This window comes from Aptenodytes patagonicus, chromosome 31 (assembly GCF_965638725.1).
Source record: "Aptenodytes patagonicus chromosome 31, bAptPat1.pri.cur, whole genome shotgun sequence".
NCBI classification, from domain to species: domain Eukaryota; kingdom Metazoa; phylum Chordata; class Aves; order Sphenisciformes; family Spheniscidae; genus Aptenodytes; species Aptenodytes patagonicus.
Genome location: NC_134979.1, coordinates 321,891 through 347,816, shown reverse-complemented (window position 1 = coordinate 347,816; position 25,926 = coordinate 321,891). Strand labels below are relative to the sequence as shown.

General features: G+C 59.9%; 2 protein-coding genes, 3 long non-coding RNA genes and 1 pseudogene across 7 annotated transcripts in view; all 6 read left to right on the top strand.

Moving 5' to 3' along the window:
- LOC143171790 (class I histocompatibility antigen, F10 alpha chain-like) overlaps window positions 1-21,781 on the top strand; it is a 39,381-nt pseudogene extending 17,600 nt beyond the window's left edge. Inside the window, exons 7-8 of the transcript XR_012997213.1 lie at window positions 21,217-21,249; window positions 21,431-21,781. The product of XR_012997213.1 is annotated as a class I histocompatibility antigen, F10 alpha chain-like (transcript). The remainder of the gene's footprint in view (window positions 1-21,216; window positions 21,250-21,430) is intronic.
- On the top strand, window positions 3,173-3,571 carry LOC143171807 (uncharacterized). Its single transcript, XR_012997215.1, has 2 exons — window positions 3,173-3,331; window positions 3,457-3,571. It is a non-coding gene; the product is annotated as an uncharacterized LOC143171807 (long non-coding RNA).
- Window positions 4,202-7,835, top strand: LOC143171797 (class I histocompatibility antigen, F10 alpha chain-like). 2 transcript variants are annotated; one of them, XM_076360884.1, is made up of 8 exons: window positions 4,202-4,309; window positions 4,877-5,140; window positions 5,928-6,200; window positions 6,278-6,550; window positions 6,633-6,730; window positions 6,882-6,918; window positions 7,218-7,250; window positions 7,432-7,835. In XM_076360884.1, exons 1-8 carry the CDS (start codon window positions 4,222-4,224, stop codon window positions 7,443-7,445), a joined length of 1,080 nt encoding a protein of 359 aa, XP_076216999.1. In that variant the 5' UTR covers window positions 4,202-4,221; the 3' UTR covers window positions 7,446-7,835. The 2 variants fall into 2 exon arrangements, with proteins under 2 accessions (XP_076216999.1, XP_076216998.1); XM_076360883.1 differs by lacking the exons at window positions 6,633-6,730; window positions 6,882-6,918.
- LOC143171811 (uncharacterized) lies at window positions 17,135-17,427 on the top strand. The gene is made up of 2 exons (XR_012997219.1): window positions 17,135-17,184; window positions 17,313-17,427. It is a non-coding gene; the product is annotated as an uncharacterized LOC143171811 (long non-coding RNA).
- On the top strand, window positions 18,123-21,497 carry LOC143171795 (class I histocompatibility antigen, F10 alpha chain-like). Its single transcript, XM_076360881.1, has 8 exons — window positions 18,123-18,210; window positions 18,855-19,118; window positions 19,925-20,197; window positions 20,275-20,547; window positions 20,630-20,731; window positions 20,885-20,917; window positions 21,217-21,249; window positions 21,431-21,497. The coding sequence occupies exons 1-8, from the start codon at window positions 18,123-18,125 to the stop codon at window positions 21,442-21,444; spliced, it is 1,080 nt and encodes a 359-aa protein (XP_076216996.1). The 3' UTR covers window positions 21,445-21,497.
- A 3,363-nt stretch (window positions 21,782-25,144) lies between the features above and the next one.
- On the top strand, window positions 25,145-25,481 carry LOC143171810 (uncharacterized). Its single transcript, XR_012997218.1, has 2 exons — window positions 25,145-25,241; window positions 25,367-25,481. It is a non-coding gene; the product is annotated as an uncharacterized LOC143171810 (long non-coding RNA).
- Window positions 25,482-25,926: the final 445 nt, after the last annotated feature.

Here is a 25,926-nt window from a genome sequence, read left to right as displayed (position 1 = left end):
TGTTTCGGATTTGTGACCAAAACAGCGTTGGTAACACAGCGGTGGATCTGAACAGCGTTGGCAACAGCGTCGAGGTCCCCCCCTGCCCCCCCCACCCCCAGCTGCATAGATGGGGGTTGCACAAGAGGTTGAGAGGGGACACGACCGGGCAGATGACCCAAACTAGCGAGAGATGTTCCAGGCCGTATCATAGCGTACTCGAGGATAAAAAGGGAAAAGAGGGGGTTGAGGGGGATCGGCCAGCTTTTTGTTGGGAAGTGGCTGGTCATCCATATCCCCGCGGCAGGTGGTGAGCTCTGAGGCCAGGCAAATGGGCACTGAGAAGGTCTCCTGCGCTGAGGTCACACACACTGACGCGGAGGTCTCTTGCTCTGAGGCCACGCGGACGGGCGCTGAGAAGGTCTCCTGGTCTGAAGCCGTGCAAACTGGCTCTGCGAAGAAGGTCTCTCGCTCTGAAGCCACACGAGCAGGCGCTGAGGGGAAAGTCTCCTGCTCTGAGGCCATGTAGACGGGCGCCAAGACGAACGTCTCCTGGTTTGAGGTGACACAAACGGTCACTGCGACTAAACCAGGGACTCGCCTCTGAGCTCTAGTAGTTACTCTTGCAGTCAAGGAGCCACAGTGGAAGTGCACACAGTGGACTCTTCCCCTGAGGGGGCAGAGGCAGAAACGACGTGGTCCCTATCCCTGAGCGGGCTGCGAGACACAGGGAGCGATTTTGTCCATCAGGCAGGTGAAGACGTTTGCTCCCTGGTTGCTCCCATGCTGGGGTGGTGGGGCTGACAGGCTGGAACTAGAAGGTAGGGAAGCCCAGCAGCTGGGATCCATTGCTAGGGACTGAGGGATTGATGGATCGGAAGAGGGGCAGCCACCCACAGCCTCTGGAGGTGGCTCTTGTTGAGCGTGAAGGCAAAGTATCCTCTCGCGGAAGATCCTGTAACCCAGCGAGGTGAGTGGTCTACCAGCGAGGGAAGGTATCCAGTACCTGAGAGCATTCGTGGCGGTCTACAGTGATGCGGACAATAATCGGGCCCCCAAATATCGGGATGGCATCCAGCGCACACAGTCCGTGTGGCGGATGTTTGCACGGAGCACACCGACGTGCGGCACCAACCCAGCCGTGGTGGACTGGGCAGATGTTGAGGTGCCAACTGGCCATGGAGTGATCTGCCAGCTCCAGCGATTCAAGGAGAACTTCTGTTCCCCCTTCCCACCACGGGGCTTTGTCTCCGCTGTGGACAGACCGTTCCCCAAGGTCCGGCCGCTCGAAGAGAAGGCGGAGAATCTCCCTCCTTGCGCCTACAGGGCAGCATCTCAGGTACCAGGAGCCTGCTCAACGCAACGGGGACCGTGGGCGCATGCCATGTGCCGCCTGGTGGGGTTCTGTCTGCGTGACCATGGGGAGGACACGAGGAAGTGGGGCGGTGCACCTACCTCGCTCCTGGAAGCCCACGTACGAGAATTGTGGGGAAAAAACAGTGGCGAAAAGGGACGACCCAGGCAGATTGCTGCTGCAGTTGCTGTCGAGCAATTCCGCAGGGCTGAGGACACATAGAATGGTTTGGGTTGGAAGGGACCTCTAAAGGTCATCTAGTCCAACCCCCTGCCATGGGCAGGGACATCTTCAACTAGATCAGGTCACTCAGAGCCCCGTCCAACCTGACCTGGAATGTTTCCGGGGATGGGGCATCCACCATCTCTCTGGGCAACCTGGGCCGGTGTCTCACCACCCTCAGCGTAAAAAATTTCTTCCTTCTATCTAGTCTAAATCTCCCCCCCTTTAGTTCAAAGCCATTCCCCCTTGTCCTGTCGCAACAGGCCCTGCTGAAAAGTCTGCTGCCATCTTTTTTAGAAGCCCCCTTTAAGTACTGACAGGCTGCAAGAAGGTCTCCCCGAAGCCTTCTCTTCTCTAGGCTGAACAACCCCAACGCTCTCAGCCTTTCTCCATAGCAGAGCTGTTCCATCCCCCTGAGCATTTTCATGACCCTCCTCTGGACCCGCTCCAACAGGTCCGTGTCTTTCTTATGCTGAGGGCTCCAGAGCTGGACGCAGTGCTGCAGGGGGGGTCTCACCAGAGCAGAGCAGAGGGGCAGAATCCCCTCTCTCGACCTGCTGGCCACGCTGCTTTGGATGGAGCCCAGGATACGATTGGCCTTCTGGGCTGCGAGCGCCCATTGCTGGCTCATGTCCAGCTTTTCACCCACCAGTACCCCAAGTCCTTCTCGGCAGGGCTGCTCTCCATCCCTTCATCCCCCAGCCCGTATCGATACTGGGGGTTGCCCCGACCCAGGTGCAGGACCTTGCACTTGGCCTTGTGAAACCTCATGGGGTTCACACGGGCCCACTTCTGGAGCTTGTCCAGGTCCCTCTGGATGGCATCCCGCCCCTCTGGCGTGTCGACCGCACCACTCAGCTTGGTGTCATCTGCAAACTTGCTGAGGGTGCCCTCGATCCCACTGTCTATGGCATTGATGAAGATATTGAACAGCACCGGTCCCAATACGGACCCCTGCGGGACGCCACTCATCACCAATCTCCATCTGGACATTGAGCCGTTGACCACTACCCTCTGGACGTGACCATCTGACCAATTCCTCACCCACCGGACAGTCCACCCATCAAATCCGTACCTCTCCAGTTTAGGGAGAAGGCTGTTGTGGGGGACATCATGTACCCGGGCACGAGTGACAATGCGCACCGGGCACGTGAGATGCCGGGCAGGAGCACTGCCAGGCATGAGTGATGCCGGGCACGAGGGACAGCGGGCACAGGCACTGCTGGTCACAGGCAATGCCTGGTGAAAGAGATGCCGTCCATAAGGGACAGTGGGCACAAGCGTTGCCGGGCACAAGTGATGCTGGGCACGAGGGACACTGGGCACAGACAGTGCTGGGCACAAGTGATGCTGGGCTCAAGGGACAGGGTGCACAGGCAGGGCCGGGCATGAGGGACACCGGGCACAAGGAGTGCCGGGCACAAGCGATGCCAGGCGGGAGGGACACCGGGCACTGGCAGTGGTGGGCATGAGGGACACTGGGCACAATGATACTGAATATAAAGAAATACTACGGAGACATACGGTTCCCTTTGTCGAAACAAAGGAGCTAAATGCTCCGTGGATAGACAGACTGGACATTCCGTAGGGAAAAGGAAGCCTTGAGCCTCTGTGCACAGGGCTGGAACAGATAAGGAGGTTCTGCTGAAATCAGCGAGTTAGTGCAGCTGGGCCAAAGGACAAACTGTGCAGGCGAAAAGACTGAGCTCAACTAGCGGACGCGGTGAGGAAGACTATGGATGACCACCAGAGGACCCTGGAAGACCACCAATGAACGTAAGAGCGCATGTCTCAAAGACTTTTACATGCGTTAACGAGTTCCAGGAAATAACATGAATATGCTAATCATTTCTCGGAAACCTAATGAATATGTATATTCTGATTGTACATAACTCCCACAGCTGAGCAGCTCGGGGCGCACACGGGGCAGAGCGCACAGATCCCCTGTGCGCCCGGCGCCGCAATAAAGAATGCCTGCTCTCTGAAACTCCAAATTGAGTCTTAGAAAGAGTTTTTCATCTGCCGACTTAGGGTAACACAAGGGGGGCCGGGCACAAGGGACACTGGGCGTGCGGGACACCTCCCACAAGCCCCGGGGGGTGCCCACACTCCCCGGCATTATTTTACCGTTTTCCCAGCTCTTTCACCCATAAGGCCCCAGGGCGGCAGAGCCGGGGTGGGGGGGTGGGGAGAGCCGTGGGGTGCCGGACACCTGGGTCCTCCCCCCGGGGTGGGCAGGACGCCGGGGTCCCGGGGTGCCCCGGGGGAAGGGGACAAGACCGGGGCCGGGGGGGGGGACCGGCCTGGGGCGGGACTCGGGCCCTGAGGAGGGGGCCGGGGGGGCTGAGGGCTGAGCTGCCCCGTGGGGGGTCCCAGCCCGGGGGTCCCGGGGGGCTGCGGGGTCCCGGGGGGGTCCCGGGGGGGTCCCGGGGGTCGCTGTCCCCGCCCCGCCCCGCGCTGCCTCCGGCGCTTTCGCTTTCGCTTCTCCCAACCTGCGGAGCCGGGATCTGCCCGGCGCCCGGTGACGTCCGAAGCGGCTCGGGCTGCCATTGGCGGGCGGGAGGCGGCGGCGCCAATCGCGGGGAGGGGCGGGGCTGGAGCCGGCGCTTGGGGCGGGGCGAGGCTTGGAGGATCGATGCGGGAGCGGAGCGGAGCGGAGCGATGTGATGGGGCCGTGCCGGGCGCTGGGCCTGGGCCTGGGCCTGGGCCTGGGCCTGGGTCTGCTGCTGGGTGTCCTTGGCGGGGCGGCGAGCGGTGAGCGCGGGCGGGGACCCGGGACCCCCCTGCACCGCCTTTCCCGGGCACCGGGACCTCCCCGGTCCTCCCTTTCCGACCACCCCGGTCCCCCTCCCCGGGTAGCAGCACCCCCCCGAGGCCGCCCCCTCCCCGTTCCCCGTTCCCGGGGTCCCGCTGGGCTCTGGACCCTCCTTTCCCGGGAACCGCCCCCCCGCCTTGCCCCGGACCCCCTTCCCGGTCCCCGGCCCCTCCCCCGGGTCTGCTTTCCTTGTCACCGGGACCCCGCTGCACCCCCCCCGTTCCCGGGCACCCCCGGTCCCCCACCCCCCTGACCCCCCTTTCCTTGTCACCGGGACCCCCCGGGCTCCCTTTCCCAGGAACCAGGACCCCTGTCCCGGACGCACCTCGCTCCCCAACATCCCCCCACCGGTCACCTCTCCCCTGAAGCTGTCCCCCCCCCCCGCCCCGATCTGCTCCCCTGGGACCCCCACCCATCCCCGCTGCCCACCCCTGCCCCCTGGGCACCCTCACCCCTGTCGCCCTCCCAAGCCCCCCCGCCCCTCACCGCCGCCCGCATCCCTGCAGGGCCCCACTCCTTGCGCTACTTCATTGTTGCGGTGTCGGAGCCCAGCCCGGGGGTGCCGCAGTTCGTAGCCTTCGCAGAGATGGATGGGAACGTCATCGCCCGCTATGACAGCGAGACGGTGAGGATGGTGCCTGTGGCGGACTGGATGGCAGACAACCTGTATCAGCAGTACAGGGACAGCGTGGCCCAGCTATCGCAGCGTGCTCAGCAGAATACCCAAGTGGACCTGGGCACGCTGCCGGGCCGCTACAACCAGAGCGGTGGTGAGTGGGGGCTGGGCTGGGGCTCCGTGGGACAGGAGAGTTCTTGCCCCCACCCCCCCCCGATCCTGCCCTACCCGATGTCACTGCCCTGGGTTGCGCCGGCCCTTCCCTGTCTGGTGGCATTATCAGAGGGCTCCCAGCCACCCTGTCCCCCAGCCCGAGGGGGTCCCGGGTGCCCTGCCCGAGCCCCACGGTGCTTGGGATCCCTTGTCCCAGAGCCGGGGGGGGGGCGCTTCTGGCCACCCCAGCCTTTCCCATCCCACCCCCACAGTGCCCAGCACCCCCATCCCAGGACTGGGAGGCTCTTGGCTGCCCCATCCCAGCCTCTCGCTCTCCCTGCAGCTCCTGGCTGCCCTATCCCAGCCCCCCACCATCCCCACAGCAGTTGAGACCCCCAGAACCAGAGGGGCTCCCGGGCTCTTGCCCTCCGCATGGTGCTCAGGCCCCCCATCCCAGAGCCAGAGGGGCTTCCCCCACCCCATCCCATCTCCTTGTCCTGCCCTATGGCATTTGGGAGCCCACCCCAGCCCCTCGCTGTCCCAGGGTGCCATGGGGCTGGGTGCCAGCCTAGCCACACCCTGGGTGCAGGGGGTCTGCATCATGGCTTTACATGACCCCCGAGTGCTGTGTGCTCTGGGCAGGACGGGGGGCAGCCCTCGTGCTGGTGCCCGATCCCCCCGGGCTTCACACAGGGCTGGAGTGAGGGGAGCTGCCGGAGGGTCTGTGCTCCACTGAAGGCCCAGGGCTGTGGCAGCCCCCCAGCCCCGTCTCCCTGGTCGTGTTTCAGGGGCTCACACGCTGCAGGAAATGTACGGCTGTGACCTCCTGGAGGGCGGTAGGAGCAGTGGGTTTTATCAGATGGCCTACGATGGGAGGGACTTCATCGCCTTTGACATGGGCACGATGACGTTCACCGCGGCTGACGTGGTGGCAGAAATCACCAAGAGGAAGTGGGAGGACGAGGGTGAGGCTGATGGACGGAAGCAGCGCCTGGAGAACATCTGCATCGAGGTGCTGAGGAAGTACGTGAGCTACGGGCAGGCCGCGCTGGAGAGGAAAGGTGAGGGCAAGACAGGGACCCTGGGGACTGGCCGGCACGCGTGCGTGTGCTGGTCCTCACTGCCACCCCCTCCCCAGAGCCCCCCACGGTCCGAGTGTTGGGGAAGGAGGCCCAGGGGATCCTGACCTTGTACTGTCGCGCTTATGGCTTCTACCCACGGCTCATCACCATCAGCTGGCTGAAGAACGGCGAGGTCAGGGACCATGAGACCGAGCGGGGCAGCATCGTGCCCAACAGCGACGGCACCTACTACACCTGGGCCTCCATCGTGGCCCGCCCGGAGGATAAGGACAAGTACCGGTGCCGTGTGGAGCATGCCAGCATGCTCGAGCCCGGCCTCTTCGCGTGGGGTGAGCCCTGTGGCCTTGGGCACGTGGAGCGGTGGGCTGGGGTGGTTCCCCTTCCCCTCCTCACAGTCCTGCCCTCCCTCAGAGCCGGAGTCCAAACTGTTCACCATCGTGCTGGCGGTGGTTGTTGCCATCGTGGCTGTCATCATCATGATCGCCGGGTTTGCCTTCTGGAAGTACAAAATCGGGTAAAGCACCGGGGCTGGCGAGGCAGAGGGGTGCGGGAGGAAGGCAGGGCCTGGGGGGCCATGAGGGGCTGCAGGCACGAGCCGCTGCCCTCTGGGCAGCCCTGAGCCTGGCGGTGAAGCGCGGTGGATGCTGATGCCTCTTTCTCTCTGCAAAGAAGAAGAAGGGCTATGGCATGGCGTCAAGTGAGTACTGGCGGCAGGTCTGGTTCCAGCTGCTGCCCGGTGCCGGGGCGGTCTCGTGGCTCTGGTTTGTGGCCGCTGCCAGCATTTCCCGATCCCCCATCCTCCCTGTGCTGCCCGTCTTTAAAGCCCTGTAGTCGGGACGTATGGAAGAGGTCGTGTCTCCCCTCTGGTGCTCACGGTGCCATGCTCCTCTCCCAGTGGCTGCAGCGTGGCCGTGGGTCCTGGGCCGGCTCCTGGCACGTGCACCGTGCCCGTAGCGAGCACGGGGCTGGCAGCTCACGGCTGTTTCTCTCTCGCAGGCACGGATGGGGAGTCTGGCGGCTCGGGCACAGGTACGGTGTGGGACCAGGGCGGGGTGGACGGGGCGGCCCCAGGTCTCTGTGCTCCCCCATGGGACCCGCAGCCGGAGCACCACGAGGCTTGCGGGAGGGGGTCACCGAGGCCCCCAGAGCAGAGAGTTGGGGAGAGGTCCGTGGCCCTGGGTGACACTGTCTCCTTCTCCCGTCCCTGCAGCCATCACCGCCTAACCACTCCACGAGGGACCGGCACGTGGCTGGATGCGGCCCCCTGCCCTCTCACCGGCTGGACGCAGACGTGCTGGAGGAGTGTCCTGGTTTCGGCAGGGATAGAGTTAATTTCCTTTCTAGTAGCTGGTACAGTGTTTTGGATTTAGGATGAGAACAAAGTTGATAACACACCGATGTTTTAGTTGTTGCTAGGTAATGCTTACACTAGCCAAGGACTTTTCAGCTTCCCATGCTCTACTGACTGAGAAGGCTGAAGGTGCACAAGAAGCTGGGAGGGGGCACAGCCAAACTGGCCAAAGGGACATTCCATACCATGGGACGTCACGCTCAGTACGTAAACTGGGGAAAGCTGGCCGGGGGGGGCCGCTGCTCGGGGACTGGCTGGGCATCGGTCAGCGGGTGGTGAGCAATTGTACTGTGCATCACTTGTTTTGTGTATTATTATTATTATTATCATATTATTATTATCATTTTATTTCAATTATTAAACTTTTTATCTCAACCCACGAGTCTTTCTCACTTGTGCTCTTCCAATTCTCTCCCCCATCCCACCGGGCGGGGGGGAGTGAGCGAGCGGCTGCGTGGTGCTTAATTGCTGACTGAGATTAAACCACGACAGTCCTTTTTGGCGCCCAACGTGGGGCACGAAGGGTTTGAGATAATAACAGATTAACCGGAGTGTATTAAGGAACTTATATCTGTTAATAGTTGAGGGTCACAATGTTGGTTTCTCTGTTCTCGATATTGATTTGTATAATCTGCATCGCGCTCTTTTTCCTGCTGTACATGTTAAAGATTGGTGTTGGGTTTTGCAGTTTGCTGTGGTCTGCAGTGAATAGTGATGTCTCGCTTGTGAGGTTTGTTTTTAGAACATTGACCTTGACGTTTCTGTGGTATGTAAACTTCGCCATGAAGCCGTTACTGTACCATGGATACCATATCGTGGAGACAACTAGCAATTGCAGTAACTTTTCTGAGAGTTTTTTTACGGAGGAAATACAGAATGGCAGGGTCACTACCTTCTTCTATGATGTTTCCTCCTTCATTACAGTAATTTTTCAGTATTTTGAGCATCCTTGGGCAGTTAAGATACTTCTATTAATACTTCTTGGGAATACTGTTTCGGTTTTGTCTAAAGTTGGTAAGCAATTTAAGAATATCATCCAGAGATCTGCCCCAAGGCTGAATAATTATGAGTGGCAGGGTGTGTGGGACAAGATGGGCAGGTACCTAGGCCAATGGGCACCCCCAGTGTTTTGGAACTTCACCCCTGAGCAAGTGCAGAATCCTGAAAAGTTAGTAGAATATTTGGACAAAGTATGCTGTCACCCTGGCAACTCCAGAGAGATGCAGCTCATTGCAACGTGCTGGGGCCTGGCCCATGCCTACCGAGCCCTGTTCAACACCATTCAGTACCCTCAAAGGGAAGAGAAGGTCTCTGGCTCTGACAGTAAAACGACACGCACTGCGGCCACTCAGACCCGGGCAACAGGCCGTGCAGCCACTCAAACCCGGGCAACACGCACTACGGCCACTCAGACCCCGGCGACAGGCCCTGCGGCCACTCAGACCCCGGCGACAGGCCCTGCGGCCACTCAGACTCCGGTGACATGCACTTGCACTGCGGCCACTCCAACCCCGGCGACATGCACTGCGGCCACTCCAACCCCGGCGACAGGCCCTGCGGCCACTCAGACTCCGGTGACATGCACTTGCACTGCGGCCACTCCAACCCCGGCAACAGGCCCTGCGGCCACTCAGACTCCGGTGACATGCACTTGCACTGCAGCCACTCCAACCCCAGCAACACGCCCTGTGGCTGAACCAAAGAACCAGCCTGTGCCGGTATCAGTCGCCCCTGTACACAAGAAGAAATTTTGGAAGCGGAAGTCGGCTCATTTAGTAAGGGAGGAAGAAGCTTCTTCTAAAAGGGAACCGGAGGAAGAAGTATACGAGACAGATGACCCTAGAGAAGGACCATCACGAGAACGGGAGGAGGAAAGCCGGCCGCTGATCGGGGAGGAGGAAGAGGAAGAACTCATAAACGAGGCAGTGACCACCCGATCTCTATCCCTGAGTGAGCTGCGAGATATACGAAAAGATTTCAGCCGCCGTCCAGGTGAGCATATTGTCACATGGCTGCTCCGATGCTGGGGCCAGTAGCCTGGAATTAGAGGGTAGGGAAGCCAAGCAGCTGGGATCCCTTTCTAGGGAAGGGGGCATTGACAAAGCAATTGGAAAAGGGACACGAGTCCTCAGCCTTTGGAGGCGACTCCTGTCAAGCGTGAAGGAAAGGTATCCCTTTAAGGAAGATGTCATATGTCGCCCAAGCAAGTGGGCCACCATGGAGAAGGGTATCCAGTTTCTGAGAGAATTAGCTGTGCTGGAGGTGATTTATGATGACCTGAACAACGAACAACTATCCAAAGACCCAGACGAAGTCAAGTGCACACGACCCATGTGGCGGAAGTTTATAAGGAGCGCACCATCGTCATACGCCAATTCATTGGCAGTGATAACCTGGAAAGATGGAGAGGAACAAACAGTGGATGAACTGGCTAGTCAACTCCGGCAATACGAGGAAAGTCTTTCTTCCTCCATCGTCTCGGCTGTGGAGAAACTGTCCCGGGAGATCCAGCAACTCAGAGAGGATAGGTCCTACTCCTCACCTATACGGACCAGTATCTCGGCTATTAGAAGTAAGCGTTCTTTTGCTCAAGAGAGAGAATATAAAGGATACACACCACGGGGCACCCTATGGTTTTACCTGCGTGACCACGGAGAGGACATGAGGAAGTGGGATGGGAAACCTACCGCAGCCCTAGGGGCACGGGTACGCGAATTGCAAGGGAAAACAATCACAGAAGGAGGTTCTTCCAGGAAAATTGCTGCTCCAGTTTCCAGCGGGCAGTTCCCCAGAGAGAGTAGAAGGGCTGATCTTACTCTTGATCTTAATGAAGAAACTTCTGACTCATACGTACAAGAAATGAGAAACGAGTACTGTGATGAGGATTAGAGGGGCCCTGCCTCCAGCCAGGGGGAGGAAAGGGACAACCGGGTTTACTGGACTGTGTGGATTCGGTGGCCTGGCACGTCAGACCCACAGAAGTATAAGGCTCTAGTAGACACCGGTGCACAGTGTACCCTAATGCCATCAAGATATATAGGAACAGAACCCATCTATATTTCTGGGGTGACGGGGGGATCCCAACAGCTATCTGTATTGGAAGCCGAAGTGAGTCTAACTGGGAATGGGTGGCAGAAGCACCCCATTGTGACTGGCCCAGATGTTCCGTGCATCCTTGGCATAGACTACCTCAGGAGAGGGTATTTCAAGGACCCAAAAGGGTACAGGTGGGCTTTTGGTATAGCTGCCTTGGAGACGGAGGAGATTAAACAGCTGTCCACCTTGCCTGGTCTCTCAGAGGACCCTTCTGTTGTGGGGTTGCTGAAGGTCGAAGACCAACAGGTGCCAATCGCTACCACCACGGTGCACCGGCGGCAATATCGCACCAACCGAGACTCCCTGATTCCCATTCATGAGCTGATTCGTCAACTGGAGAGCCAAGGAGTGATCAGCAAGACCCGCTCACCCTTTAACAGTCCCATATGGCCAGTGCGGAAGTCTAATGGAGAGTGGAGACTAACAGTAGACTATCGTGGCCTAAATGAAGTCACGCCACCGCTGAGTGCTGCTGTGCCAGACATGCTAGAACTTCAATATGAATTGGAATCAAAGGCAGCCAAGTGGTATGCCACAGTTGATATTGCCAATGCATTTTTCTCAATCCCTTTGGCAGCAGAGTGCAGGCCACAATTTGCTTTCACTTGGAGGGGCGTTCAGTACACCTGGAACCGACTGCCCCAGGGGTGGAAACACAGCCCTACCATTTGCCATGGACTGATCCAGACTGCATTAGAACAGGGTGGAGCTCCAGAACACCTGCAATACATTGATGATATCATCGTGTGGGGCAACACAGCAGGAGAAGTTTTTGAAAAAGGGAAGGAAATAGTCCAAATCCTGCTGAAGGCCGGGTTTGCCATAAAACAAAGTAAGGTCAAGGGACCTGCACAGGAGATCCAGTTTTTAGGAATAAAATGGCAAGATGGACGTCGTCAGATCCCAATAGATGTGATCAACAAAATAACAGCCATGTCTCCACCAACTAGCAAAAAAGAAACACAAGCTTTCTTAGGCGTCGTGGGTTTTTGGAGAATGCACATTCCAAATTACAGTCTGATTGTAAACCCTCTCTATCAAGTGACCCGAAAGAAGAACGATTTCAAATGGGGCCCTGAGCAACGACAAGCTTTTGAACAAATTAAATGGGAGATAGTTCATGCAGTAGCCCTGGGGCCAGTCCGGGCAGGGCAAGAGGTAAAAAATGTGCTCTATACCGCAGCCGGGGAGAATGGCCCTACCTGGAGCCTCTGGCAGAAAGCACCAGGGGAGACTCGAGGTCGACCCCTAGGGTTTTGGAGTCGGGGATACAGAGGATCCGAGGCCCGCTATACTCCAACTGAAAAAGAGATATTAGCAGCATATGAAGGGGTTCGAGCTGCTTCAGAAGTGATTGGCACTGAAGCACAGCTCCTCCTGGCACCCCGACTGCCAGTACTGGGCTGGATGTTCAGAGGGAGGGTCCCCTGTACACATCATGCAACTGATGCTACATGGAGTAAGTGGGTCGCACTGATCACACAACGGGCTCGAATAGGAAACCCCAGTCGCCCAGGAATCCTGGAAGTGGTCATGGATTGGCCAGAGGGCAAAGATTTTGGAATATCGCCAGAGGAGGAGGTAACGCGTGCTGAAGAGGCCCCAATGTATAATGAACCACCAGAAAATGAGAAGCAATATGCCCTGTTCACTGAGGGGTCCTGTCGTCTTGTGGGAAAGCATCGGAGGTGGAAAGCTGCTGTATGGAGTCCTATGCGACAAGTTGTAGAAACTGCTGAAGGAGAAGGTGAATCGAGCCAATTTGCAGCAGTAAAGGCCATCCAGCTGGCTTTAGACATTGCTGACCGAGAAAAGTGGCCAGTGCTCTATCTCTATACTGACTCGTGGATGGTGGCAAATGCCCTGTGGGGGTGGTTGCAGCAATGGAAGCAGAGCAACTGGCAGCGCAGAGGCAAACCCATCTGGGCTGCCGCATTGTGGCAAGGTATTGCTGCCCGGGTGGAGAACCTGGTTGTAAAAGTCCGTCACGTAGATGCTCACGTACCCAAGAGTCGGGCCACTGAAGAACATCAAAACAACCAGCAGGTGGATCAGGCTGCTAAGATTGAAGTGGCTCAGGTGGATCTGGACTGGCAACATAAGGGTGAATTATTTCTAGCTCAGTGGGCCCATGACACCTCAGGTCACCAAGGAAGGGATGCAACATACAGATGGGCTCGTGATCGAGGGGTGGTGATTAATGAAAATGTACTGGAAAATGTGAGACTTGAGCATGACGCAGATGGTATAGAATAAGGGGTGGATATTGTCCTGGTTTCGGCAGGGATAGAGTTAATTTCCTTTCTAGTAGCTGGTACAGTGTTTTGGATTTAGGATGAGAACAAAGTTGATAACGCACCGATGTTTTAGTTGTTGCTAGGTAATGCTTACACTAGCCAAGGACTTTTCAGCTTCCCATGCTCTACTGACTGAGAAGGCTGGAGGTGCACAAGAAGCTGGGAGGGGGCACAGCCAAACTGGCCAAAGGGACATTCCATACCATGGGACGTCATGCTCAGTACATAAACTGGGGAAAGCTGGCCGGGGGGGGGCCGCTGCTCGGGGACTGGCTGGGCATCGGTCAGCGGGTGGTGAGCAATTGTACTGTGCATCACTTGTTTTGTGTATTATTATTATTATTATCATCATTTTATTTCAATTATTAAACTGTTTTTATCTCAACCCACGAGTCTTTCTAACTTGTGCTCTTCCAATTCTCTCCCCCATCCCACCGGGTGGGGGGGAGTGAGCGAGCGGCTGCGTGGTGCTTAATTGCTGACTGAGATTAAACCACGACAAGGAGGCTGGGAGCTGCCTGCAGAGAGAGCTTGTCACGCTGCGCCTGCCCACCCCCGGCTACGGTGGTGGCTCTTCTGGCTGGGCGAACTCCCTATTTTCCGATGCTTTTAAAATTGAGCACCACAATTATTATTGATTTTTTTTTTTTGTGGTTTTGTTGGTTTGGTTGTTTTTTTTTTTTTTTTTAAATTTTGAGGTTGTAATGGATTTCTTTTGCGTGTGTACATTTCCTGGCGCGCACAATAAATGCTGGTCCCCACCCTGCGGCGGGCTGCGCCTCCTCTCCCCGTGCCTGGGCTGCTCTTGCAGCCTCGGGTCGAGGGCTGTGCTGGTTTTGGCTGGGATAGAGTTGATGTTCCTCATAGCAGCCCAGCACGGTGCGGTGTTTCGGATTTGTGACCAAAACAGCGTTGGTAACACAGCGGTGGATCTGAACAGCGTTGGCAACAGCGTCGAGGTCCCCCCCTGCCCCCCCCACCCCCAGCTGCATAGATGGGGGTTGCACAAGAGGTTGAGAGGGGACACGACCGGGCAGATGACCCAAACTAGCGAGAGATGTTCCAGGCCGTATCATAGCGTACTCGAGGATAAAAAGGGAAAAGAGGGGGTTGAGGGGGATCGGCCAGCTTTTTGTTGGGAAGTGGCTGGTCATCCATATCCCCGCGGCAGGTGGTGAGCTCTGAGGCCAGGCAAATGGGCACTGAGAAGGTCTCCTGCGCTGAGGTCACACACACTGACGCGGAGAAGGTCTCTTGCTCCGAGGCCACGCGGACGGGCGCTGAGAAGGTCTCCTGGTCTGAAGCCGCGCAAACTGGCTCTGCGAAGAAGGTCTCTCGCTCTGAAGCCACACGAGCAGGCGCTGAGGGGAAAGTCTCCTGCTCTGAGGCCATGTAGACGGGCGCCGAGACGAACGTCTCCTGGTTTGAGGTGACACAAACGGTCACTGCGACTAAACCAGGGACTCGCCTCTGAGCTCTAGTAGTTACTCTTGCAGTCAAGGAGCCACAGTGGAAGTGCACACAGTGGACTCTTCCCCTGAGGGGGCAGAGGCAGAAACGACGTGGTCCCTATCCCTGAGCGGGCTGCGAGACACAGGGAGCGATTTTGTCCATCAGGCAGGTGAAGACGTTTGCTCCCTGGTTGCTCCCATGCTGGGGTGGTGGGGCTGACAGGCTGGAACTAGAAGGTAGGGAAGCCCAGCAGCTGGGATCCATTGCTAGGGACTGAGGGATTGATGGATCGGAAGAGGGGCAGCCACCCACAGCCTCTGGAGGTGGCTCTTGTTGAGCGTGAAGGCAAAGTATCCTCTCGCGGAAGATCCTGTAACCCAGCGAGGTGAGTGGTCTACCAGCGAGGGAAGGTATCCAGTACCTGAGAGCATTCGTGGCGGTCTACAGTGATGCGGACAATAATCGGGTCCCCAAATATCGGGATGGCATCCAGCGCATACAGTCCGTGTGGCGGATGTTTGCACGGAGCACACCGACGTGCGGCACCAACCCAGCCGTGGTGGACTGGGCAGACGTTGAGGTGCCAACTGGCCATGGCGTGGTCTGCCAGCTCCAGCGATTCAAGGAGAACTTCTGTTCCCCCTTCCCACCAGGGGGCTTTGTCTCCGCTGTGGACAGACCGTTCCCCAAGGTCCGGCCGCTCGAAGAGAAGGCGGAGAATCTCCCTCCTTGCGCCTACAGGGCAGCATCTCAGCTACCAGGAGCCTGCTCAACGCAACGGGGACCGTGGGCGCACGCCATGTGCCGCCTGGTGGGGTTCTGTCTGCGTGACCATGGGGAGGACACGAGGAAGTGGGGCGGTGCACCTACCTCGCTCCTGGAAGCCCACGTACGAGAATTGTGGGGAAAAAACAGTGGCGAAAAGGGATGACCCAGGCAGATTGCTGCTGCAGTTGCTGTCGAGCAATTCCGCAGGGCTGAGGACACATAGAATCATTTGAGTTGGAAGGGACCTCTAAAGGTCATCTAGTCCAACCCCCCTGCCATGGGCAGGGACATCTTCAACTAGATCAGGTCACTCAGAGCCCCGTCCAACCTGACCTGGAATGTTTCCGGGGATGGGGCATCCACCACCTCTCTGGGCAACCTGGGCCAGTGTTTCACCACCCTCAGCGTAAAAAATTTCTTCCTTCTATCTAGTCTAAATCCACCCCCCTTTAGTTCAAAGCCATTCCCCCTTGTCCTGTCGCAACAGGCCTTGCTAAAAAGTTTGCCCCCCTCTTTTTTAGAAGCCCCCTTTAAGTACTGACAGGTTGCAAGAAGGTCTCCCCGAAGCCTTCTCTTCTCCAGGCTGAACAACCCCAACGCTCTCAGCCTTTCTCCATAGCAGAGCTGTTCCATCCCCCTGAGCATTTTCGTGACCCTCCTCTGGACCCGCTCCGACAGGTCCGTGTCTTTCTTATGCTGAGGGCTCCAGAGCTGGACGCAGTGCTGCAGGGGGGGTCTCTCAGAGCAGAGCAGAGGGGCAGAATCCCCTCCCTCGCCCTGCTGGCCACGCTGCTTTGGATGCAGCCCAGGATACGATTGGCCTTCTGGGCTGCGAGCGCCCATTGCTGGCTCATGTCCAGCTTTTCATCCCCCAGTACCCCAAGTCCTTCTCGGCAGGGCTGCTCTCCATCCCTTCATCCCCCAGCCCGTATCGATACTGGGGGTTGCCCTGACCCAGGTGCAGGACCTTGCACTTGGCCTTGTGAAACCTCATGGGGTTCACACGGGCCCACTTCTGGAGCTTGTCCAGGTCCCTCTGGATGGCATCCCGCCCCTCTGGCGTGTCGACCGCACCACTCAGCCTGGTGTCATCTGCAAACTTGCTGAGGGTGCCCTCGATCCCACTGTCTATGGCATTGATGAAGATATTGAACAGCACCGGTCCCAATACGGACCCCTGCGGGACGCCGCTCGTCACCAATCTCCATCTGGACATTGAGCCGTTGACCACTACCCTCTGGACGTGACCATCTGACCAATTCCTCACCCACCGGACAGTCCACCCATCAAATCCGTACCTCTCCAGTTTAGGGAGAAGGCTGTTGTGGGGGACATCATGTACCCGGGCACGAGTGACAATGCGCACCGGGCACGTGAGATGCCGGGCAGGAGCACTGCCAGGCATGAGTGATGCTGGGCACGAGGGACAGCGGGCACAGGCACTGCTGGTCACAGGCAATGCCTGGTGAAAGAGATGCCGTCCATAAGGGACAGTGGGCACAAGCGTTGCCGGGCACAAGTGATGCCGGGCATGAGGGACACTGGGCACAGACAGTGCTGGGCACAAGTGATGCTGGGCTCAAGGGACAGGGTGCACAGGCAGGGCCGGGCATGAGGGACACCGGGCACAAGGAGTGCCGGGCACAAGCGATGCCAGGCGGGAGGGACACCGGGCACTGGCAGTGGTGGGCATGAGGGACACTGGGCACAATGATACCGAATATAAAGAAATACTACGGAGACATACGGTTCCCTTCGTCGAAACAAAGGAGCTAAATGCTCCGTGGATAGACAGACTGGACATTCCGTAGGGAAAAGGAAGCCTTGAGCCTCTGTGCACAGGGCTGGAACAGATAAGGAGGTTCTGCTGAAATCAGCGAGTTAGTGCAGCTGGGCCAAAGGACAAACTGTGCAGGTGAAAAGACTGAGCTCAACTAGCGGATGCGGTGAGGAAGACTATGGATGACCACCAGAGGACCCTGGAAGACCACCAATGAACGTAAGAGCGCATGTCTCAAAGACTTTTACATGCGTTAACGAGTTCCAGGAAATTGAAACATGAATATGCTAATCATTTCTCGGAAACCTAATGAATATGTATATTCTGATTGTACATAACTCCCACAGCTGAGCAGCTCGGGGCGCACACGGGGCAGAGCGCACAGATCCCCTGTGCGCCCGGCGCCGCAATAAAGAATGCCTGCTCTCTGAAACTCCAAATTGAGTCTTAGAAAGAGTTTTTCATCTGCCGACTTAGGGTAACACAAGGGGGGCCGGGCACAAGGGACACTGGGCGTGCGGGACACCTCCCACAAGCCCCGGGGGGTGCCCACACTCCCCGGCATTATTTTACCGTTTTCCCAGCTCTTTCACCCATAAGGCCCCAGGGCGGCAGAGCCGGGGTGGGGGGGTGGGGAGAGCCGTGGGGTGCCGGACACCTGGGTCCTCCCCCCGGGGTGGGCAGGACGCCGGGGTCCCGGGGTGCCCCGGGGGAAGGGGAGAAGACCGGGGCCGGGGGGAGGGGGGGCTGCGGCTTGGGGGGACCCAGGGGTGACCCCGGCCTGGGGCGGGACTCGGGCCCTGAGGAGGGGGCCGGGGGGGCTGAGGGCTGAGCTGCCCCGTGGGAGGTCCCGGCTCGAGGGTCCCCGGGCGGCTGCGGGGTCCCGGCGGGTCCCGGGGGGGTCCCGGGGGTCGCTGTCCCCGCCCCGCCCCGCGCTGCCTCCGGCGCTTTCGCTTTCGCTTCTCCCAACCTGCGGAGCCGGGATCTGCCCGGCGCCCGGTGACGTCCGAAGCGGCTCGGGCTGCCATTGGCGGGCGGGAGGCGGCGGCGGCGCCAATCGCGGGGAGGGGCGGGGCTGGAGCCGGGGCTTGGGGCGGGGCGAGGCTCGGCGGGTCAGTGCGGGAGCGGAGCGGAGCGGAGCGGAGCGATGTGATGTGATGGGGCCGTGCCGGGCGCTGGGCCTGGGCCTGGGCCTGGGCCTGGGCCTGGGTCTGCTGCTGGGGGTCCTTGGCGGGGCGGCGAGCGGTGAGCGCGGGCGGGGACCCGGGACCCCCCTGCACCGCCTTTCCCGGGCACCGGGACCCCCCCCCTTGACTCCTCCCTTCATCCCTGCGCACCGGGTCCCCCCCGGACTCCCTTCGCCGGGCACAGGGACCCCCCCGGACCTCCCTTTCCGACCACCCCGGTCCCCCTCCCCGGGTAGCAGCACCCCCCCTGAGGCCGCCCCCTCCCCGTTCCCCGTTCCCGGGGTCCCGCTGGGCTCTGGACCCTCCTTTCCCGGGAACCGCCCCCCCGCCTTGCCCCGGACCCCCTTCCCGGTCCCCGGCCCCTCCCCCGGGTCTGCTTTCCTTGTCACCGGGACCCCGCTGCACCCCCCCCGTTCCCGGGCACCCCCGGTCCCCCACCCCCCTGACCCCCCTTTCCTTGTCACCGGGACCCCCCGGGCTCCCTTTCCCAGGAACCAGGACCCCTGTCCCGGACGCACCTCGCTCCCCAACATCCCCCCACCGGTCACCTCTCCCCTGAAGCTGCCCCCCCCGCCCCGATCTGCTCCCCTGGGACCCCCACCCAGCCCCACTGCCCACCCCTGCCCCCTGGGCACCCTCACCCCTGTCGTCCCCCAAGCCCCCCCGCCCTCCCATCTCTCACCACCCCCCGTGTCCCCACAGGGCCCCACTCCTTGCGCTACTTCATTGTTGCGGTGTCGGAGCCCGGCCCGGGGGTGCCGCAGTTTGTAGCTGTGGGAGACGTGGACGGGAACGTCATCTCCCGCTATGACAGCGAGATGGGGAGGACGGTGCCTGTGGCGGACTGGATGGCAGACAACCTGGATCAGCAGTACTGGGACAGCGTGACCCAGACCTTCCAGCGTGCTCAGCAGATTAACCAAGTGGGCCTGGGCACGCTGCAGGGCTGCTACAACCAGAGCGGGGGTAAGTGGGGGCTGGGCTGGGGCTCCGTGGGGCTGGGCTGGGACTCCGTGGGACAGGAGAGTTCTTGCCCCCCGCCCCCCTCTCCAAGATCCTGCCCTGCCCCATGTCACTGCCCCGGGTTGTGCCGGCCCTTCCCTGCCTGGTGGCATTATCAGAGGGCTCCCAGCCACCCTGTCCCCCAGCCCGAGGGGGTCCCGGGTGCCCTGCCCGAGCCCCACGGTGCTTGGGATCCCTTGTCCCAGAGCCGGGGGGGGGGCGCTTCTGGCCACCCCAGCCTTTCCCATCCCACCCCGACAGTGCCCAGCACCGCCATCCCAGGACTGGGAGGCTCCTGGCTGCCCCATCCCAGCCTCTCGCTCTCCCTGCAGCTCCTGGCTGCCCTGTCCCAGCCCCCCGCCATCTGCACGGCAGTTGAGACCCCCAGAACCAGAGGGGCTCCCGGGCTCTTGCCCTCCGCATGGTGCTCAGGCCCCCCATCCCAGAGCCAGAGGGGCTTCCCCCACCCCATCCCATCTCCTTGTCCCCCCCCATGGCATTCGGACCCCATCCGTCGCTGTCCCAGGGCACCATGGGGCTGGGTGCCAGCCTAGCCACGCCCTGGGTGCAGGGGGTCTGCATCATGGCTTTACATGACCCCTGAGTGCTGTGTGCTCTGGGCAGGACGGGGGGCAGCCCTCGTGCCGGTGCCCGATCTCCCCGGGCTTCACACAGGGCTGGAGTGAGGGGAGCTGCCGGGGGGTCCGTGCTCCACTGAAGGCCCAGGGCTGTGGCAGCCCCCCAGCCCCGTTTCCCTGGTCGTGTTTCAGGGGCTCACACGCTGCAGACAATGTACGGCTGTGACCTCCTGGAGGACGGTAGGACCAGTGGGTTTTATCAGGACGCCTACGATGGGAGGGACTTCATCGCCTTCGACATGGGCACGATGACGTTCACCGCGGCAGATACGGGGGCACAAATCACCAAGAGGAAGTGGGAGGACGAGGGTGAGGCTGATCGGTGGAAGCAGTACCTGGAGAACATCTGCATCGAGTGGCTGAGGAAATACGTGAGCTACGGGCAGGCCGTGCTGGAGAGGAAAGGTGAGGGTGAGATGGGGACCCTGGGGACTGGCCGGCACACGTGCGTGTGCCGGTCCTCACCGCCACCCCCTCCCCAGAGCCCCCCACGGTCCGAGTGTCGGGGAAGGAGGACCAGGGGATCCTGACCTTGTACTGCCGCGCTTATGGCTTCTACCCACGGCTCATCACCATCAGCTGGCTGAAGGACGGCGAGGTCAGGGACCATGAGACCGAGCGGGGCAGCATCGTGCCCAACAGCGACGGCACCTACTACACCTGGGCCTCCATCGTGGCCCGCTCGGAAGATAAGGACAAGTACCGGTGCCGTGTGGAGCATGCCAGCATGCTTGAGCCCGGCCTCTTCGCATGGGGTGAGCCCTGTGGCCTTGGGCACGTGGAGCGGTGGGCTGGGGTGGTTCCCCTTCCCCTCCTCACAGTCCTGCCCTCCCTCAGAGCCGGAGTCCAACGTGTTCACCATCGTGCTGGCGGTGGTTGTTGCCATCGTGGCTGTCATCATCATCATCGCCGGGTTTGCCTTCTGGAAGTACAAATCGGGTAAAGCACCGGGGCCGGCGAGGCAGAGGGGTGCGGGAGGAAGGCAGGGCCTGGGGGGCCATGAGGGGCTGCAGGCACGAGCCGCTGCCCTCTGGGCAGCCCTGAGCCTGGCGGTGAAGCGCGGTGGATGCTGATGCCTCTTTCTCTCTGCAGAGAAGAAGAAGAAGGGCTACGGCATGGCGTCAAGTGAGTACCGGTGGCAGGTCTGGTTCCAGCCGCTGCCTGGTGCCGGGGCGGTCTCGTGGCTCTGGTTTGTGGCCGCTGCCAGCATTTCCCGATCCCCCGTCCTCCCTGTGCTGCTCCTCTTTAAAGCTCTGTAGTGGGGACGTATGGAAGAGGTCGTGTCTCCCCTCTGGTGCTCACGGTGCCATGCTCCTCTCCCAGTGGCTGCAGCGTGGCCATGGCTCCTGGGCCGGCTCCTGGCATGTGCACCGTGCCCGTAGCGAGCACGGGGCTGGCAGCTCACGGCTGTTTCTCTCTCGCAGGCACGGATGGGGAGTCTGGCAGCTCGGGCACAGGTACGGTGTGGGACCAGGGTGGGGTGGACGGGGCGGCCCCAGGTCTCTGTGCTCCCCCATGGGACCCGCAGCCGGAGCACCACGAGGCTTGCGGGAGGGGGTCACCGAGGCCCCCAGAGCAGAGAGTTGGGGAGAGGTCCGTGGCCCTGGGTGACACTGTCTCCTCCTCCCGTCCCTGCAGCCATCACCGCCTAACCACTCCACGAGGGACCGGCACGTGGCTGGATGCGGCCCCCTGCCCTCTCACCGGCTGGACGCAGACGTGCTGGAGGAGGCTGGGAGCTGCCTGCAGAGAGAGCTTGTCACGCTGCGCCTGCCCACCCCCGGCTACGGTGGTGGCTCTTCTGGCTGGGCGAACTCCCTATTTTCCGATGCTTTTAAAATTGAGCACCACAATTATTATTGATTTTTTTTTTTTTTTGGTGGTTTTGTTGGTTTGGGGTTTTTTGTTTTTTTTTTTAAAATTTTGAGGTTGTAATGGATTTCTTTTGCGTGTGTACATTTCTTGGCGTGCACAATCAATGCTGGTCCCCACCCTGCGGCGGGCTGTGCCTCCTCTCCCCGTGCCTGGGCTGCTCTTGCAGCCTCGGGTCGAGGGCTGTGCTGGTTTTGGCTGGGATAGAGTTGATGTTCCTCATAGCAGCCCAGCACGGTGCGGTGTTTCGGATTTGTGACCAAAACAGCGTTGGTAACACAGCGGTGGATCTGAACAGCGTTGGCAACAGCGTCGAGGTCCCCCCCTGCCCCCCCCACCCCCAGCTGCATAGATGGGGGTTGCACAAGAGGTTGAGAGGGGACACGACCGGGCAGATGACCCAAACTAGCGAGAGATGTTCCAGGCCGTATCATAGCGTACTCGAGGATAAAAAGGGAAAAGAGGGGGTTGAGGGGGATCGGCCAGCTTTTTGTTGGGAAGTGGCTGGTCATCCATATCCCCGCGGCAGGTGGTGAGCTCTGAGGCCAGGCAAATGGGCACTGAGAAGGTCTCCTGCGCTGAGGTCACACACACTGACGCGGAGAAGGTCTCTTGCTCCGAGGCCACGCGGACGGGCGCTGAGAAGGTCTCCTGGTCTGAAGCCGCGCAAACTGGCTCTGCGAAGAAGGTCTCTCGCTCTGAAGCCACACGAGCAGGCGCTGAGGGGAAAGTCTCCTGCTCTGAGGCCATGTAGACGGGCGCCGAGACGAACGTCTCCTGGTTTGAGGTGACACAAACGGTCACTGCGACTAAACCAGGGACTCGCCTCTGAGCTCTAGTAGTTACTCTTGCAGTCAAGGAGCCACAGTGGAAGTGCACACAGTGGACTCTTCCCCTGAGGGGGCAGAGGCAGAAACGACGTGGTCCCTATCCCTGAGCGGGCTGCGAGACACAGGGAGCGATTTTGTCCATCAGGCAGGTGAAGACGTTTGCTCCCTGGTTGCTCCCATGCTGGGGTGGTGGGGCTGACAGGCTGGAACTAGAAGGTAGGGAAGCCCAGCAGCTGGGATCCATTGCTAGGGACTGAGGGATTGATGGATCGGAAGAGGGGCAGCCACCCACAGCCTCTGGAGGTGGCTCTTGTTGAGCGTGAAGGCAAAGTATCCTCTCGCGGAAGATCCTGTAACCCAGCGAGGTGAGTGGTCTACCAGCGAGGGAAGGTATCCAGTACCTGAGAGCATTCGTGGCGGTCTACAGTGATGCGGACAATAATCGGGCCCCCAAATATCGGGATGGCATCCAGCGCACACAGTCCGTGTGGCGGATGTTTGCACGGAGCACACCGACGTGCGGCACCAACCCGGCCGTGGTGGACTGGGCAGATGTTGAGGTGCCAACTGGCCATGGAGTGGTCTGCCAGCTCCAGCGATTCAAGGAGAACTTCTGTTCCCCCTTCCCACCACGGGGCTTTGTCTCCGCTGTGGACAGACCGTTCCCCAAGGTCCGGCCGCTCAAAGAGAAGGCGGAGAATCTCCCTCCTTGTGCCTACAGGGCAGCATCTCAGCTACCAGGAGCCTGCTCAACGCAACGGGGACCGTGGGCGCACGCCATGTGCCGCCTGGTGGGGTTCTGTCTGCGTGACCATGGGGAGGACACGAGGAAGTGGGGCGGTGCACCTACCTCGCTCCTGGAAGCCCACGTACGAGAATTGTGGGGAAAAAACAGTGGCGAAAAGGGATGACCCAGGCAGATTGCTGCTGCAGTTGCTGTCGAGCAATTCCGCAGGGCTGAGGACACATAGAATCATTTGAGTTGGAAGGGACCTCTAAAGGTCATCTAGTCCAACCCCCTGCCATGGGCAGGGACATCTTCAACTAGATCAGGTCACTCAGAGCCCCGTCCAACCTGACCTGGAATGTTTCCGGGGATGGGGCATCCACCACCTCTCTGGGCAACCTGGGCCGGTGTCTCACCACCCTCAGCGTAAAACATTTCTTCCTTCCATCTAGTCTAAATCTACCCCCCTTTAGTTCAAAGCCATTCCCCCTTGTCCTGTCGCAACAGGCCCTGCTGAAAAGTCTGCTGCCATCTTTTTTAGAAGCCCCCTTTAAGTACTGATAGGCTGCAAGAAGGTCTCCCCGAAGCCTTCTCTTCTCTAGGCTGAACAACCCCAACTCTCTCAGCCTTTCTCCATAGCAGAGCTGTTCCATCCCCCTGAGCATTTTCATGACCCTCCTCTGGACCCGCTCCAACAGGTCCGTGTCTTTCTTATGCTGAGGGCTCCAGAGCTGGACGCAGTACTCCAGGGGGGGTCTCTCAGAGCAGAGCAGAGGGGCAGAATCCCCTCCCTCGACCTGCTGGCCACGCTGCTTTGGATGGAGCCCAGGGTACGACTGGCCTTCTGGGCTGCGAGCGCCCATTGCTGGCTCATGTCCAGCTTTTCATCCACCGGTACCCCCAAGTCCTTCTCGGCAGGGCTGCTCTCAATCCCTTCATCCCCCAGCCCGTATCAATACTGGGGGTTGCCCCGACCCAGGTGCAGGACCTTGCACTTGGCCTTGTGAAACCTCATGGGGTTCACACGGGCCCACTTCTGGAGCTTGTCCAGGTCCCTCTGGATGGCATCCCGCCCCTCTGGCGTGTCGACCGCACCACTCAGCTTGGTGTCATCTGCAAACTTGCTGAGGGTGCCCTCGATCCCACTGTCTATGGCATTGATGAAGATATTGAACAGCACCGGTCCCAATACGGACCCCTGCGGGACGCCACTCATCACCAATCTCCATCTGGACATTGAGCCGTTGACCACTACCCTCTGGACGTGACCATCTGACCAATTCCTCACCCACCGGACAGTCCACCCATCAAATCCGTACCTCTCCAGTTTAGGGAGAAGGCTGTTGTGGGGGACATCATGTACCCGGGCACGAGTGACAATGCGCACCGGGCACGTGAGATGCCGGGCAGGAGCACTGCCAGGCATGAGTGATGCCGGGCACGAGGGACAGCGGGCACAGGCACTGCTGGTCACAGGCAATGCCTGGTGAAAGAGATGCCGTCCATAAGGGACAGTGGGCACAAGCGTTGCCGGGCACAAGTGATGCTGGGCACGAGGGACACTGGGCACAGACAGTGCTGGGCACAAGTGATGCTGGGCTCAAGGGACAGGGTGCACAGGCAGGGCCGGGCATGAGGGACACCGGGCACAAGGAGTGCCGGGCACAAGCGATGCCAGGCGGGAGGGACACCGGGCACTGGCAGTGGTGGGCATGAGGGACACTGGGCACAATGATACCGAATATAAAGAAATACTACGGAGACATACGGTTCCCTTTGTCGAAACAAAGGAGCTAAATGCTCCGTGGATAGACAGACTGGACATTCCGTAGGGAAAAGGAAGCCTTGAGCCTCTGTGCACAGGGCTGGAACAGATGAGGAGGTTCTGCTGAAATCAGCAAGTTAGTGCAGCTGGGCCAAAGGACAAACTGTGCAGGCGAAAAGACTGAGCTCAACTAGCGGACGCGGTGAGGAAGACTATGGATGACCACCAGAGGACCCTGGAAGACCACCAATGAACGTAAGAGCGCATGTCTCAAAGACTTTTACATGCGTTAACGAGTTCCAGGAAATAACATGAATATGCTAATCATTTCTCGGAAACCTAATGAATATGTATATTCTGATTGTACATAACTCCCACAGCTGAGCAGCTCGGGGCGCACACGGGGCAGAGCGCACAGATCCCCTGTGCGCCCGGCGCCGCAATAAAGAATGCCTGCTCTCTGAAACTCCAAATTGAGTCTTAGAAAGAGTTTTTCATCTGCCGACTTAGGGTAACACAAGGGGTGCCGGGCACAAGGGACACTGGGCGTGCGGGACACCTCCCACAAGCCCCGGGGGGTGCCCACACTCCCCGGCATTATTTTACCGTTTTCCCAGCTCTTTCACCCATAAGGCCCCAGGGCGGCAGAGCCGGGGTGGGGGGGTGGGGAGAGCCGTGGGGTGCCGGACACCTGGGTCCTCCCCCCGGGGTGGGCAGGACGCCGGGGTCCCGGGGTGCCCCGGGGGAAGGGGACAAGACCGGGGCCGGGGGGGGGACCGGCCTGGGGCGGGACTCGGGCCCTGAGGAGGGGGCCGGGGGGGCTGAGGGCTGAGCTGCCCCGTGGGAGGTCCCGGCTCGAGGGTCCCCGGGTGGCTGCGGGGTCCCGGCGGGTCCCGGGGGGGTCCCGGGGGTCGCTGTCCCCGCCCCGCCCCGCGCTGCC

Bases quoted from the DNA above. Each gene is read 5' to 3' on its own strand.
- LOC143171797 (XM_076360884.1), top strand. From the start codon at position 4,222: ATGGGGCCGTGCCGGGCGCTGGGCCTGGGCCTGGGCCTGGGCCTGGGC. The intron at 4,310-4,876 runs GTGAGCGCGGGC...GCATCCCTGCAG, and splicing joins CCTTGGCGGGGCGGCGAGCG to GGCCCCACTCCTTGCGCTAC. The intron at 6,731-6,881 runs ATCGGGTAAAGC...TGCCTCTTTCTC, and splicing joins TTGCCTTCTGGAAGTACAAA to TCTGCAAAGAAGAAGAAGGG.
- LOC143171795 (XM_076360881.1), top strand. From the start codon at position 18,123: ATGGGGCCGTGCCGGGCGCTGGGCCTGGGCCTGGGCCTGGGCCTGGGC. The intron at 20,198-20,274 runs GTGAGGGTGAGA...CCCCCTCCCCAG, and splicing joins GGCCGTGCTGGAGAGGAAAG to AGCCCCCCACGGTCCGAGTG. The intron at 20,548-20,629 runs GTGAGCCCTGTG...GCCCTCCCTCAG, and splicing joins GCCCGGCCTCTTCGCATGGG to AGCCGGAGTCCAACGTGTTC.